The sequence below is a fragment of the Lutjanus erythropterus genome, chromosome 9 (genome assembly GCF_056507025.1).
Source record: "Lutjanus erythropterus isolate fLutEry1 chromosome 9, fLutEry1.hap2, whole genome shotgun sequence".
Taxonomy (NCBI): domain Eukaryota; kingdom Metazoa; phylum Chordata; class Actinopteri; order Lutjaniformes; family Lutjanidae; genus Lutjanus; species Lutjanus erythropterus.
In genome coordinates, this window is record NC_139325.1 from 3,046,158 (window position 1) to 3,061,684 (window position 15,527).

At 39.8% G+C, this 15,527-nt stretch overlaps 1 protein-coding gene across 6 annotated transcripts in view; it reads right to left on the reverse strand.

The window, feature by feature from the left end:
• vps13b (vacuolar protein sorting 13 homolog B) overlaps positions 1-15,527 on the reverse strand; it is a 396,480-nt gene that overhangs the window by 358,683 nt on the left and 22,270 nt on the right. For all 6 annotated transcript variants that reach the window (XM_084725927.1, XM_084725925.1, XM_084725926.1 and 3 more), the window contains exons 4-7: positions 13,255-13,372; positions 4,329-4,496; positions 2,886-3,067; positions 1,303-1,474 (exon numbers count right to left, since the gene is read on the reverse strand). In XM_084725927.1, coding sequence (XP_084582053.1) covers positions 1,303-1,474; positions 2,886-3,067; positions 4,329-4,496; positions 13,255-13,372 — 640 coding nt within the window. The remainder of the gene's footprint in view (positions 1-1,302; positions 1,475-2,885; positions 3,068-4,328; positions 4,497-13,254; positions 13,373-15,527) is intronic.

Sequence of the window (15,527 nt, forward strand, 5' to 3'; positions counted from 1 at the left end):
TCAGAGGCTCCGCATAGCAGTAGCATGACACCGACTCTTACATCTGGCATTGGACACCGAACTGGAAGCTGCGCCAACTTGCAGTAAAAGTTCCAGGCCAAGAGGCAGGGAGCAAGTTAGAGAGGGAGTGAGGGAACGAATGGGCTGTATTGTGTTGGGCTGCCTGCTTCCCCTCTGCCCACCACTTCCCCTGCACCATAATTTGCTCCCGGTGCTGCAGAGCCTGATTTGGCCCCACAGGACCTGGGATTTGATCCTGTTCTATTTGGCTGAGATGAGGATGAGCAGTTAGAGAGAGACAAGTTAGGGGTGTAGGGAATGAGGTGGGGTTTGTTAAGGGGGTTGCTGCAGCTATTAAAAGTATAAAGTCTATGTTGATGTGTGGAATTGTGTGCGTGAGGCTGTATGTATGTCTATGTGAGAGGAGCTGTTTTGCTCAGCTCCTGGATGTGATGAGTGTGATTTCCTATGGTGCTCCAATCAGAAAGACATAGATGGGCCTGTGTTTGATTCATCCTTGTTTCTTCCCTTCTTCCTCTTCTCTCCTGCCTCTATCCACATGGAGGGGATCAGGCCTGACGACAACAGTCTGTGTTGAGTTACACGCTCCGGCTTTTGTTTGTGGAAAAAGCAGGAGGAGCGCACACCATGGTCAAAGTGATGTTAAATGTCCCGTTTAGGAACAACAGCAGCATATGGACAGACATAGCCCCTGAACAGAACAAGGCAACATGCAGAGTGTCATGAGACGAAAACGCTGTGTAAGGAAAAAGTCAAAGCTTTCTGCGTGGTCTGATGGCTCATTAACCACTTCAGAGCTTTGGACCTTATTTTGACTGAGGAATATGACTGCTAGAGAAACCATACTGACACAGACATGCTTCATTCCAGTGAGACCTCAATATATCTTTTCCAAATTAACTCTGTTACAGAATTACTGCAGTAGCAAAAATGAACTTTTTTGTTTTTGTTTTGCTGTGCATGTCTCTTGTTTGGTGCATGAGTAGAAAAGTGCAGCTACAGTACAGCAGTTTCAGCATAAAAAGAGGAAGACTGCCTCATTCTATTAGTTTGAAAATGAACGATGAATAAAGAGCAGAAACTACATTTAATTTACCTTACTTAACTACCACTCATAGTCATCAAGTGTCAAATTCCACTGAAAAAACTTTCAAATAAAAGCTGCTTGGATGTTTAAAAAATATTCTTTCTTGATAACAAATTAAAAACACAACAGAGTAAAAAATAAATCTAATGATCAGAGACAGAACTGTCACAGCCCTGTCTAAAGAGAGCACTCACCAGCTATTGCTCCTGCCTCCCTGGCATTACCACTGCCTTCTTCTCCTTCACCCTCTTTGTGTCCTCCAATGTCCCCATAATAGAGGGCAATAATCAGCTCTAAGATGCGGATAAACATGGGTAGCTGCTGATCAGTAATGGACAACTTCAGGCTCTCCACCATGGTCTGGATCTGAGGAAACATAAAGACGAAAAGGTTGAAATTTGATTTGTTAAATTATATGTTTAGATGTAAAATGGGCTACAGGCCCAACCACTTCTGGTGAACTCCCACATAATGTGAATAGGAATGTTTAATAAAAAAGAGCAGAGTTGCCCCAGGCTCTGTATGAACTGGATGGATTCCCCTCTGGCTAACTGATGGATGCTGAGTGTTGCATGTGGATGACACAGTTTCTGCTCCTGTTAAACAAAGTTATATGATGACCTCCAAACCACAAATTATGTTCTGCATGCAAGTAGATGTACATCCCATAATATAAAGGCAACTGTGTCATAAAAGAGCTCAGGTCCAAATAGAAACAAATGTACCCACATAATACATGCAATGTGAACCAATGTGTTTACTGTAATTATCCACAGTAGTTACAAAACAAATCACTGTAGGTGGGTTTGTATTACACACTCTGTATTATACAATGTTAATAAATTACATGTAACAGAAGACAAACCAAAATGCAGTCAAAAGTGGACTTATCAGTATTACTGATTGACATGCTATGCTTACTCTACATGTGGCAAATCTTTCATGTGTGATTTCTGTTCATAGGACACCATGAAAAACTTACTGAGGGTCACTAAACCACAAAACTTGTTATTGACTATATAGAAATCAGTTCTGCTTTAATTTAGCCTGTTGATAAGAAGCGTCAAGTGTGACCCAACTAAAGTTACCATGATATAGCCTTATAGTTTAAAGATGACAAATGCAATACAGACAACCATAAACCACAGACAGCCTTGATCAATTTCCTAGCTAGAATCTACAAAAATGTATACAGTCTCCCTGTTTTAACCAAGGGTTTTAGACATTAAAATTGATCAGTGAAAGAAACAACATTATACCTTTTCTATCAGAAATAGTTCCAATCTGACTATAAAAATGAATACCAAACCACATTAAGGAACAAGACAGCCAAGACAACAACTATCTTCATGTGTAGAAAAAATGACAGTGACTGCCTGAGATGATTCTTTAGAGAGGGACGTACCTTTTTCTAAAAAAAAAAAGAAAAAAAGAAAGAAAAAAGAAAAAAAAGAGGTTTTTCTAAAACTTTCTATTGTTTTGAAATTAAGCTAACTTGACATTAATTCTCAACGTTAGTGGTGCAGAACAATGGACCAAAATGAGTCATTATCCTGCTATTGATTTGAGTCACACAAGTCACATATTCCTCTGACAACTGTAAGCTGCTATGACAAATTTAAACTTTTCCATCACTACCATGTCTGACACTTTTGAATGATGCCAAAATTATATCAGGTTAACACATATAAAAAGGTTGTGAGTTTTGCTCTCGATCTTGAGCTTTGGGAAGAAAATGGCTTTTATAGGGTTACTGCAAAGAGTTGGAGTTGCTCACTTTGATAACAGATGGGATCTTGGAATTGATGTTGTCATAGGTAAAATGGAGGCGTGTTCTGAAGGAGCATTTGTACAGCAGTGGGTCCTGGTAAAACTCGATCTTGCCACTGGCATTCCGCTTGTCCAAGCACACAGTACAGTCAGCAAAGTTGATCACTTTCCTTAGGACCAGCTCTGGGGCTTCACAGAGAAAAAAAGAAAACAAATGTAGAGAATTTTGCATCAAGCAATAAGAAGCTGACAATGATCAAACCTGTCGACATACATGAATTAGACACATATGCTCAGAGAAATGGAAGCTTACAGAGAGTTATCACTAAAGAAAAAACAAATGTAAACATAAACACACTAACACAGAGTAGGACCCAACAGTAAATCCTCATTATCTGTGATCTAGGAAATCAGGGGAAATGACACTCAGCAGACATCAGAGAGCTGCAATGTGACATTTACAAGAGTTACAACCAAGTGGTTTGTGTTTCAATTAACACTGAGTCACTCACCCCCCTGACAAACTGATAACAAGACTCATCCTTCCCAGAATTATGTCATCCAGTTACAGTTCCAGTAACTATTGTTGCCCCCCTTAACAAGAAATTTCACAGTGATAAGAATGACTGAAAGTGGTCATTTATTATTTCTCTGCCCATATTAAGAACCAAGGCCTTCAAGGTCTCGATTGTAGTTCAAGTTTAATAAAATTGTTATTCTATGGCAGTAACCTGAGAAACACAGTAGTTTGTACTTGTACCAAGTGCTAGGGATATAAACTCTTTTACAGAAAACAGAAATAGGCTTACAGTATTGTTGCAGTGAATATGTCATGACTATGGTTTCTCTGATACTGGCTTCTGGTACTGTCTAAAATGCTTTGTATTAGTATCAGAACGTATACAATTCTATGTATCTGATCCCCCACCCACATACCAACACCTCTACCACTAACTAGGATTGTTAAAAATTGACATTTTGGTTGATCTTGTCAGGTGTTCCAACATGAATGAACAGCTTGCTTTAACATTCTAACTCTTTCCTACAAGCAATTAGCATATCTACCTCAAGGATTTCAAACCAAAAATAAAAACATCACACATGACACATGTAGCCATCAAAAGCACTTCCTACTGTTCTATTTACATGTGGCATTCTTGGTTTAAAATCCCCTACCTCATCCATCATTTGTGGTTTTAAGTGTGAGCTCCTTCCCATGTCAAAGCCCTCTCTGCATTGGACCTACACATGCTCCAGTCAGACAGGGGAGTTTATCAGTTGTCTGAATGAGGCTCCTCTGGCAGCTGACATTGGGCATTTACGCAAACAGCAATGTTTGACCTTAGTTTGAACTAACAAAATTAAACACTTACTGTAATTTATAGGTACTTGTCTCAGTGGATTTACTAGTTAATCCTACTACCAAGGAATGTAAGCAGCCATTGCTCACCAGTGATGTCCATGAAAGCCCTCTCCCATATATCGTCGACAGTGTAGCACTCTGCTGAAGTAATGTTGACAGACAACACAATGTCATCTTCAACGTACTTCAGAATCAGGTTGTTCACCACAATATTCACGTTGTTCACCACACGTCTGATCAGACTCTGTACATAACCTGCAAACACATAAACAAACACATGAGAAACATGTTTAAATATGAAGTAAGTACACAAAATAGATACACAAAAAGCATATCATATTGCAAAGAGACACACATGCATAGAGGAGGACATAGTACCTACTGTAAATATACACTAGCATATATCAAGGCACATTAACTTAATGTTGAGAGACTGAAAAGTGTAAAATCCAGAGCTGCATTCCCTGAAAGTCTTAGCTCAATACCGCTGACCCCTGCCATCCTCATGGGCCCATAAATAAGCAGGGGTCCTGACATGTTATTTTTCACCACAGTCTATCCATTGGACATGTACAGTGAAAGGAGCTAAATATCCATAAGAAAACATTTTTGCTCCTCACACTGCCTGAGCAGTACAACAAATCCTGGGTGAATTTATAAATCTCTGAAGAGCTCTCCTCTCCTCTCAGATGCAAAGTTCTGTTTAACCTAACACTATGCACATGTTGTTTCACACATATCATTTTCCCAAGCCCATTAAACCACTGAGGAGCCTGCATGTTCACCTAAACATACTGTACATAAACACACACACATACACATACACAACTGTACATATAAAATACATGACTTTATACTAGATATGTAATTATACCAATAACTCAGGATACAATATCATAATAAAAAGTCCACAATATAATCGCTATTGCTATATAAAAGAAAGAAAGAAACAAGAAAAATTAAAGTGCGCCTTGTAAACTCAGTTGTAAAAGCGTGTGCCCTTTGTACAGAGGCTGAGTCCTCAGCAGCAGCCATGAGTTTGATTCCAGCCTGTGGCCCTTTGCTACATTTCTTACCCCACCCTCTCCCCCATTTCTTGTCTGTCATTGTTTTTTACATAATAAATGTGATGTGTACACCATTTTATGCTGGTATTAAATGTACTTCTCCTTAATTTTTTTTTGCTTATTGTAATCGTGCAAAAACTTGGCATGAATTGTCTGTGAGAATTAATGTTTGAATTATGTATGCACAACAAAAACAAGAACAATGCAGCAGTGAGTAGCAGTCCTCTTAAGAATTAAATAAAAACAATAATATAAAGTAATTAACCATGTAATATCACAGTGGATATTGTCACATTCTGGTAGGATATCAAGACATTTTTTTTATCACGATATTCTCTATATTTTTATATCCCTATTTAATACACAAGATAGATTTACTGAGAGCGCAGTTTATGTCATCACTTATTTTTTAAATTTCAATGCATTACAGGATATGAGACCAAAAGCCAGCAAAATCAATTGTGTACAAATGAAAAATAAAAGCATAGAAAGATCTTTTGGTGAGGGTAAAAGGTTGGGTCCAAAAGCTTTGTGGTGAAGGAGCGAAGGGAAGTAGTAACAAGAACAAGCAAAAGAGAAGTCCCATATATTGTGTTTCAGCAGAGCGGGGGGAACCATCCTGCAGTGTTACCAGTACCTCCTAATGGCCATAGTGACGCCCAGAAACAGAAGCTTCTCAGGAAAAACATACATGGTAAGGTCATTACTCAACGAAGTAAGAAAGAACTTAAAATATTACAGACAGGGGAGTTTCGACCATAAAATATGAAAATATACAGCAATAAATTCTACTAACCACAGGACCAATGGCATTATTCATTCCTCCCATGTACTGTTAAACACAGTCACTACAAGTTAAAACATATAAACCTTTAATGCTTTTCCCTTATTTTCCAAACTAAATGTTTGTCTTCCTGTATCTACATGCCTGGCCCAGGGCATAACAGAACCGATAATTAGGCAGAACTAAATGGTGCTGTTGATGAAAATATTTATATGAATTGCTTAACTGTTCTGCCACTTGTACACAGGCCTGACTACGCATTAGCATAATCCAATTGACAAAATTCTCAAGAGTTTGCTGCCTGACCAAACAGAGTGGCAGGAAGAGAGGATGACATAATATAAACTCAACTCATAAACGCAATGTGTGTTCGTGACATTTGTGCATGGCCTCGCATGCATGCATGTGCTTGTCTGAGTGTGAGTGTGTGCCTGGCTGCTCTCTTGCGTGCATGAATGTGGCTGTGTGTGTGTGCCTGTGGTTCTGGGGTCAGTCAGAAAGCTGCTGTCGCACCTGCAGCTTGGGCAGTAAAACCAGCTCTTTACCCCCTGCTATTTCCCTCTCTGGATCTAATTTACCCGTGTCAGAGTGTCTCTCTTTCTCTCTCTTGCACTCTCTTACACTTGTTATACCTCTTCTTGCCTTGTACCAAGTCCAGGGCCCCAATCCGCCTCTCTGCGAGCCATCGCGCCGCTCTGAACTTCTGTAAACAATTGACACAGCCAGCACCTGTGCTGCGGCCCACAGGGAAGGAGCCCACTTAAAACTGTTCAACCATAAAATGACTGGAAAAACCAGCTCCTTTATGTGATCTCAGAACAGACCAACTCTCTTCTGTGCAATACAGGAAAGAAACACTATACTGTCCATGCTCACCATTTTTCCTGTATATGGAAAGTATTAGCAGCTATCAGCCTTGCCAGTTATTAGCCATGGAGAGACAGATTGACAAGTCCATCAGACAATAAATGTACTGTAAGTTGGTCCTGCTGTGTTATTCTGAAATGTAATTAGTACAGTTAGCAAAGCAGCCAAGAGAGGACACACAGTAGCTCCTGTGGAACACAACACCTACAAATACACATTTAATTTAACCTTTTATCTGTAAAATATAAAATACCAGGAATGTAAACATAGTGGTACAATGATCTCACCTCCACCATGGCAAGTATCTTGCAGGACTGTGGAAATACTGCAAGCCTATATTATTACAAGGTTACTATCACCAATAATATAAGCCACTTAATTATGTTAGCCACTCTATTAGCTCTGGGGCCTCTTATAGTAAAACTGCAGATTCACAGAACCCAACCATGCATGGTACAGCAGGGCTCCAGAACATGCAGAAAGCTCCAGCTGGAGAGAGCTCCAGCCTTTACCAGTATGGGATATTCTCTATCCATAAGTAGCCAGTAATACCAGAACAGCTGCTGTACTTATTTTCTGAGCAAAGGCCCCAGTACCAGGACAGCAGTAGCACTGGACCAAAGAATTATCTCAGGAGTGTGTTTGCATTTCAATCTATGCAAATCTCAATCTCCTTCAATCACACGCATACTTATTTAACCATGCATGCACAGTTCTTTCAAAGTAACATAAGCATACTCACAGTTGACACATACGTAAATGTAGGTGAATGCACTCACATGATAGTACATACACATAAGAGCAGCAACAATTAATAGATTATTCAATTATGAACCAGTATTAAATTAGTCTCAAAGTATTTTGATAACTGATTTAATGATTTTGTGAAAAAAAAGGAAAAATACTCTGATTCCAGTCTCTTAAATGTGAATATTTCTGGTTTCTTTACTCATTCATGCCAGTAAACTGAATATTTTTGGGCTGTGGACAAAACAAGACATTTTAGGAAATCACCTTGGGCTGATAAACACTTTTCACCATTTTTTGACATATTAAAAATTTAACAACTAATCAATAAATCCAGAAAATAACCAACAGATTAATCTACAGTAAACATAATTGTTAGTTGCAACCCCAAATTCTACATAAAACAGAAGAAATGATACCAAAATGTTGTAGCATTACCAATGGGAAAGGTTGATATACACTAGAAATAATGGTGAATGGGGTGCTCCCAACGCTCAGTTGGTAGAGCGTTCGCCCCATGTACTGAGGCTGTTGGTCGCTGGTTCGATCCCCATTTGACCCATTTGCTGCATGTCATTCCCCCTCTCTGCCCCCTTTCCTGTCACATCTTCAACTGTCCCTATCAAAATAAAGGCAACCCCCCCCCCCCAAAAAATGGTCGATAACTATTCACAAGTGGAAGAAATGTATACAAATTAATATGATGCTTGCAGATGCAAAGTATCTATCAAAGTGTAACTTCACCTCAGGTCTGACCATAACCCCAACCACTACATATTTCTTAAAAAGTGGGCAAGTGGATGAGAGAGGGGGTGTGCTGGGGGTGCACAGGACTACCACTGTAAGACCTCATGGCTACATAGAGCGTGACGTGTTAAGAAGACACCCACCAGAGTGAGCGTCTGACCAGTGCTTATTGTAGCAGCGGGGCTCAAAATAAGAGCTAACCAGCTGTTTGCAGCTGCTATCAGATTCTCTGTGGCTGCACTGAAAACACAGAGTGTCTGCTGAAGCTTTGACAGCCACAAGAAGCACAATCCAATCATGGCCCTTTGTAAGTTTCTGTGTGATCAGTTCCCCGTGTTGCAGCTAGCTGAGTTAATGGCAGAAGCTCAGGGAGGCTGTGAGGGTTTCGTGTGTGTGTGTGTGTGTGTGTGTGTGTGTGTGTGTGTGTGAGTACATAACCATAGCCCTGTTTATCATGGGATCAAGACAAAAAATGTGGTCCTGTGAGCCAACAAAAGTTGTGAAAATTTCACCAAAAGTTAAAAATTCTAAGTTGAGGGTTAGCAAGAAATAGTGTTGACCACTGTAGATTATGAGTTTCGATCAACATATTATTTGAAAGTGAGTGCAGAATCACAAACTCCCACTCAAGAGCTGGGGCTGGGAGAGGTGGGCTACCCACCTCTGATTAACATTCAGGGCATTAACATTCTTTTTTTTTTTTACATAAAAAGTTTAATAATTCAATCACATGTTCAAAATGACCCGTTGCCACATATAACAAGAGAGAATTGAAAAAAGAGAGAATTGAAAAAACTGAATATGATTCTCTAAGGCATGGCGTGTCTGATCACAGCTTGTATGAGCTACTATTACTTAGAGAAACTGTCACACTGCAAAGACAGTTCATACTACATGTCCTAATGCACTTACAAAAATATAAAATATCTTTGCAGCTCTTAGGGATGGTTCAGCTTTGAAAATGTAAATCCTCTGTATAACTTTGATCCACCCAACTCACAGGTAGTACCAGACTCAAAGCAAGACTTGCCACTATTAAATTTCTTTGAACTCGTTTAAAACAAAACACATTTTCAATGGTGTGAATAGTAGGAATCCCCTCAAACAGAGAAATGCGGTTCTCACAAACGGTGGCCGCTGGTCCCCCACAAGCAGCAGTAAACATAATCACTCACAGAATCGCCCAAGGTGGAAGCACTTGGTCTTTGGTCTTTGTGTGGCTACCAATCCCATGGCATATGAATTAACATCACTATTTTCCACCACAGGGAGAACAGGGAGGATAAATTCATTCAGCATGTGAGAGCTTAGGGCCAAATGACTGGATAATTGCTGGTGGCTGCTTTTTAGTGTCGGCCCGTGTTTTGTTTTGGTTGTTTTGAAGGGGAGGGGAACAGACGCAACACAGAGGTTTGTCGACGTAGATGCTGACAAAGAGGTAAGTCTGGCCATTGCCCTGCAGTGCTCTCAGTGCTAACAGTTCTTCCTAAAGGCACACACATTTATGAACATTGCCATTCTCCTACAAAAAAATCCACATGCATCTGCCTGTGTCCATCACTGCCTTCTGTGACAGAGGCATTGAAGTGCAACTAACTTCAAATTTGAGAAAGCATGCAGCTCTAAAAAGTATGTATAGAGGCCAGAAAAGGAATGTCTCAATCGCCTGGTTTTGCTTCCAATTCCACTCAGAGTTCTGATACTGATTTTTTGCCGACAGCAAGTGCAATCCAATATTTTTCTTATAAAATTATAATAAATTCATTATAATAAAATATAATGAAATGAACATATGAATTTCCTTTAATGCTTTCCCATACTATTTATTAGTATTCCTATAAAATGTTGTATTATCTTTTAGTGTGGGACTTATATTTATATAAGTAAACAACCTCTCTTTAATCTTAGCATGAACAAGATACTAAAGTTATAATGCTGTACTGTACTGCAACAGCACCACTGAAGAGCCTTGGTTAAATTGCAAAAAATAGACCGAAAAAAAACAAAAAAACCTTTTTTGTGATTCAGCATAACTCATTATCTGAATTTGTTTGTTGGCTATTTGTTTATTTGCAGTATGTGCTACATGGTTTCTTCATTGTTCACCCACTCACAACTAAGGGTGTCCTGATCTGATATTGATATCGGATATCGGTCTGATATCAGCCAAAAAACAAGTATCGGATTTTATTGACCTGCATCTAAAATCTCTGATATAAGTGCTCTGATAAGCAGTCCATTTTCCGCTCCAGCACTTCTATGCATAGGTGACTCTGGTTGCTGACTATTGTTCTCTGTTTGAGTAACATCACTTGATCAAGCCTTTCTAACATTCTACACTACAAAATAAGGAATAAAAGTATGTATGATTCGTGCTGATATCGTACCCCTATCGTATCGGCCAATACTCAAGGCTCAAGTGAAAAAGTTGTATCGGGACATCCCTACTCACAACATAGAATGGTTCACAGTGTTTTGCAGTTTTTTGAGTGTGCAACAGGACATTTTGATAGTTGATAGACCCTGAGCACACAAACAAATCGGGCTTTATACAGCTGTCAGCTGATTCATTAAAGCCCCTATGTGCAGGATTTGAAAATGTATACCTCTGTTGTCCCTTCAGACCTCTTTAGTGAAACTATCAAAACAGACCTTGTGGCAGACAGTGGTGGTAATGGCGTGCATTTCAGTATATTTGAGGATATACACTTTGGGTTAGGGCTGCCCCCTAATAGTCAAATAAACCATCACTTGGTGAAAAGACTCTTAGTCAACCAAGTTTTTATTAATCTGTTAGTTGTACACTTCAAGCTCCATTCACTGGTGTCCTGGTTGCTCAGTTGGTAGAGCACACACACAATACAGAGGCTAAGAGTCCTCAGCAGTGGCCATGGGTTCAATTCCAACCTGTAGCCCTTTGCTGGAAATAAGTTATTCCTATGTTTTGAACAAGAAGACATGTTGAGTTGAGTTGAAATAAACAAAAAAAATCTTTAGTCTTCTTACTGGTTGCTCAGATACATTCAGAATCATTATCATAAATAAAATCAAAATAGATATTCAAATAATTAAATTGATATAATAAACATGTAATGACTAGTTGACTTATGGCTTGAACTAATAACTACTTAGTTGGGTGCAGCCCTAGTATCGATAAAATTTCAAGACCATGCAGACCATAGATATTTTTCGTAGGCAGAAATAGAAATGCAATAGGTGCCCACAACAAGTCAAAAATAAGGTACTAGCAAGCCTTATAAATGAGTATCTACAAAACTGCCTGTGTATATTGCTATTAAATGTGTGTGCTGTGTCTTAACTTTTGAAAAACATCCTTTAGCTACATTAAAGACTGCTGACAGGTTTGTTTTGTGTCTTATTCTTAGGAAAACATCCTGTCTGAGTCATAGCAGGTTAGTTTTACCTCATTTACCTTTTAACCTCTACCTTTTAATTATGAAGGCTGGGATTACAGCAGTCATCTGCTTCCTCGCTGTTATTGAGGTGCTGCAACCTTTGACCTCAGAGTTGTCTCTACAGCCTGTAATGGGTTGAAACAAGGTCCACTGGTGGAAAAGTATGGGGTGTGCATACAAATGAACACAGATGCACTAAAAAATAAACACACACAATTACACACAGGTACACACACACACACACACACACACCTGGGAGATCTGTTGGAGGCAGGCCCAAAGGGAGATGCTGGGGTGTGAGGCACCCTGCTTTAACAGCTGGGAAGAGATATTATCTCATAACGTCAGGCCTGGAAATGGATCCTCCCCAGATACAAGCAGCCAGGAGTGTAGGTTCATACATTCATGCATACTAGGTCTCTGTAGTGAGCCTAGGGGTTGTGGGTGTTAGACTGTGACCTAGCTCTTAAAGCTCAAGGCTCAAGACCCCCAACTCTCTGCTTTTTTGCTTTTTTTCCCTTAAAACCATATCTTTTCCTTTTTTATTTTGGTCTCTACTACTTTTTTCTTTTTCTGTTTTCTCTGGAAACCTTTTTCCATGCCTCTAGGACTTTTCATTGGTTCTATTTATTTTTTCCACCCTGTTGTGTCTGAGAGGTTTTTACATACCTCTTGTGAGGTGTTTGTTGAATATTTCCATTAGATTACTGAGGTTCCACATCACTTCAAACTTCTACATACATATAAATGAGATTTACACTGTCTGTTCCAGCATAAACATGAATTTTAAAAAAAGTTTACCAGCTATGATGTCTTTGTGTGTTTGCCTCTCTCCAAAAGACGGTTATAAAAATTATTTTTTTAAAAAGTCATAAATATTTTTAAAAGGCCATTATCCAGCCTCAATCAAACAAGGTAATTCCTTGTGAGGTGCAGTGAAGTGCTGGAGTAGAGCAGGCATGGAATCCCTGGCCCTGTAGGAGGCATGTGGTCAAGTGGCCTTGTTGATAAGAGCCATCACTATGTGATTTATCACAGACACATCCCCCATACTCTCTCTGGCTGATTTACACTGGTTAAAAATGTAGTGCTACACAGCTCATCCCAATATTACTCACAATGTAACTGATATTAACTTAGGTTGAATCTAACATTGACCTCTGCAGGCATTTGGCTACTAACAAGCCTATTAAATTATTCTGTCGCTATATCACCGTTAGATGCTAGAAAGAAAATAAATACGATTTCCCTGTATTGTAAGTAGGTCCTAATCTCGGTCTCACTCTATGGCCCCGTCCTCCCCCACTGAGGCAGTGCCTGTCCTGGTGGTCATAATCTGTGCAGGGAGGTGGAAGAGCCCCACTGGCCTCGGGGCCATCACTCACCTGGGGGCAGGTCCGGGTCACTGGGGGCAGCCTGCTGGAGGCGGCGGGGCTTGGCCACGGTCTTGGAACTGTCTGAGACACTGCGGCTGGTGGAGCTAGAGCCACTCTCATGGTCATCCTGATGAAAAAACAAACATGAGTGCCTGTGAGGATAGGTAGTGGAAACACAGCCTTCTACGCAGAGCTCTACAGAGTCAGTGCATTTACATGTGCTCTGACAATCATTCAATTACAACCAAATGAATGTAATATTTCATTTCCCTGTACTGTACAGCAGTAGCAGTGATAGTCAAAGAGTCTGCAAGCTAATCTTTGATTACTGAAATTTTCATGCATCCAACACGTTAACTTGTTTGTGTTAATCCGGTTGCAATGAGAGTAACCAACCTGTATTATTCCACCATTTGTCAAATTATTTTTGAATTGTATGAACAGCTTAGTCAAGTGTCATTTTTTCTGCATGTAGTGTGTTTTTAGGTTCAAACTAAAGCTTCAAAGAATAGTTCTTGTGCTGCGGTGCCATTCCAATTAATTATGGCCAAACACTATTTAAATCCCTAATTTTCTTTTTATTACTTCATGGAGCTTAAGATATTACCTAGCTGGCTAGCACACATCTACCCACATATGTGCAAGGTTTATACTGGTTTATGCAACCAGTCTAATCTAACTGCTACATAAATCTGACTACTGGGGGGTAATCAAATTATTGTTATGCATGTAAGCCAAGTACCTATTCTCCTGCTTGGCTGTGCTGTGTGCACACTAAACAGAGGAGTGATTAGGAAGCATCTACCATACACCACTGTTTTTGAGCCCCCTACACACCAAACCTTCCCAGTAACGTTCCTCCCATCCCCATTTAACAACTATCTCCATGGGCTCTACAAATAAACTCTGGTCCTTGGATGAGAGGGGTGAAGGTCTCTCCTCCACAACAGCACATCATTCTGCACTCAGAGACCAGCAGCCTGTTAAGCCCAGGAATGCAAGTATAAGATGTGTGTGTGTGTGTGTGTGTGTGTGTGTGCGTGCGTGCGTGCGTGCGTGCGTGCGTGCGTGCGTGCGTGCGTGCGTGTGTGTGTGTGTGTGAACATCCCCTTCAAAGATGAGCCTGAAGATAAACAAAATGAGCCAAGATTCAGGATGAGAGGGTTATTTATTGGTTCAGCTTGAAGAGTGCCTCAGTCTAGCGGGTACTCTGAGAGTAAGACATGAGATGCAATTAAAACAATCGGGATATAAGGACAAACAGGGGTCATGAGACATGGGTCACGGGTAAAGGACTAACAGCAAAAGACAAGATCTACTGCTGGAGTGAATACAATTTTCACTTAAAGGTGGAATATGATTTGCCGAGCGGGTCTCATTCCCAGGACATCAAATACAGATGTTTAGGATTGGTAAAACATCTCAAGCACACCATAGAGTAAGAAAATAAGGAAACACAGGCAGAGAGCAGGGTCTCTGTAACTTCCTCTTCTACTTCTTCTTCTCGTGGGTCATAAGTGACGATTCATTATTAATGTTAATTTTTATATGAGCCTATACCTTGTTTTTTAGGAAAATGTAGCATATTAAGCCTTTAAAGTCTGTGTAAAGGAAATTCAGAAATTTCTGTCTACCACATGTTTAAAAATAATAAAATACTAATATTTCATAGCTTAATGTCAATGTTCAAGTATTGAAGCTATTAAATTATCTAATTGGTCATTAAAGACCTTCATTTTGTTCAGTCTTTAGTGTTCTGCCTGAAATTTGATACCAAACCAGCCAGTGTTTAGTGTCAAAACAAAACAGTAAAATAATTGCTGTTGTTGTTAGACTGTTAAACTGTTTGCCATGTTTATGTTTGGGATTTTTTGGGCGGGTCTGTAATCATGATTTGATTACGCACTAGAGCCATACTTAGCATGACCCTTCCCGTAACATTAGAGTGCATTAGCATCATTGGTTCTTTTGCTTAATCGTTACTACTCTTCCACAGCCTACAGTCTGCTTGCTAGCTAGCTATGCCTTCTTTCCACAAATACATCTTCCTTGAATGCCAAAATTTACAGAACAGCTCACTTGAATTTAAATTTCCAAAGGATGATAACATGAAGAAGAGGTGGACTGGTTTTGTGTAAAGCCACTTTTATGGAGCGCTGAGGATCACCACCCGCCTCTGCTGTGAACATTTTACACTGGATAGTTTTATAAACTTTCATTGGAGACAACTGGGATTTATGGATAATCCACTGTTACTGCTGAATGGGGCCAAACACACTATC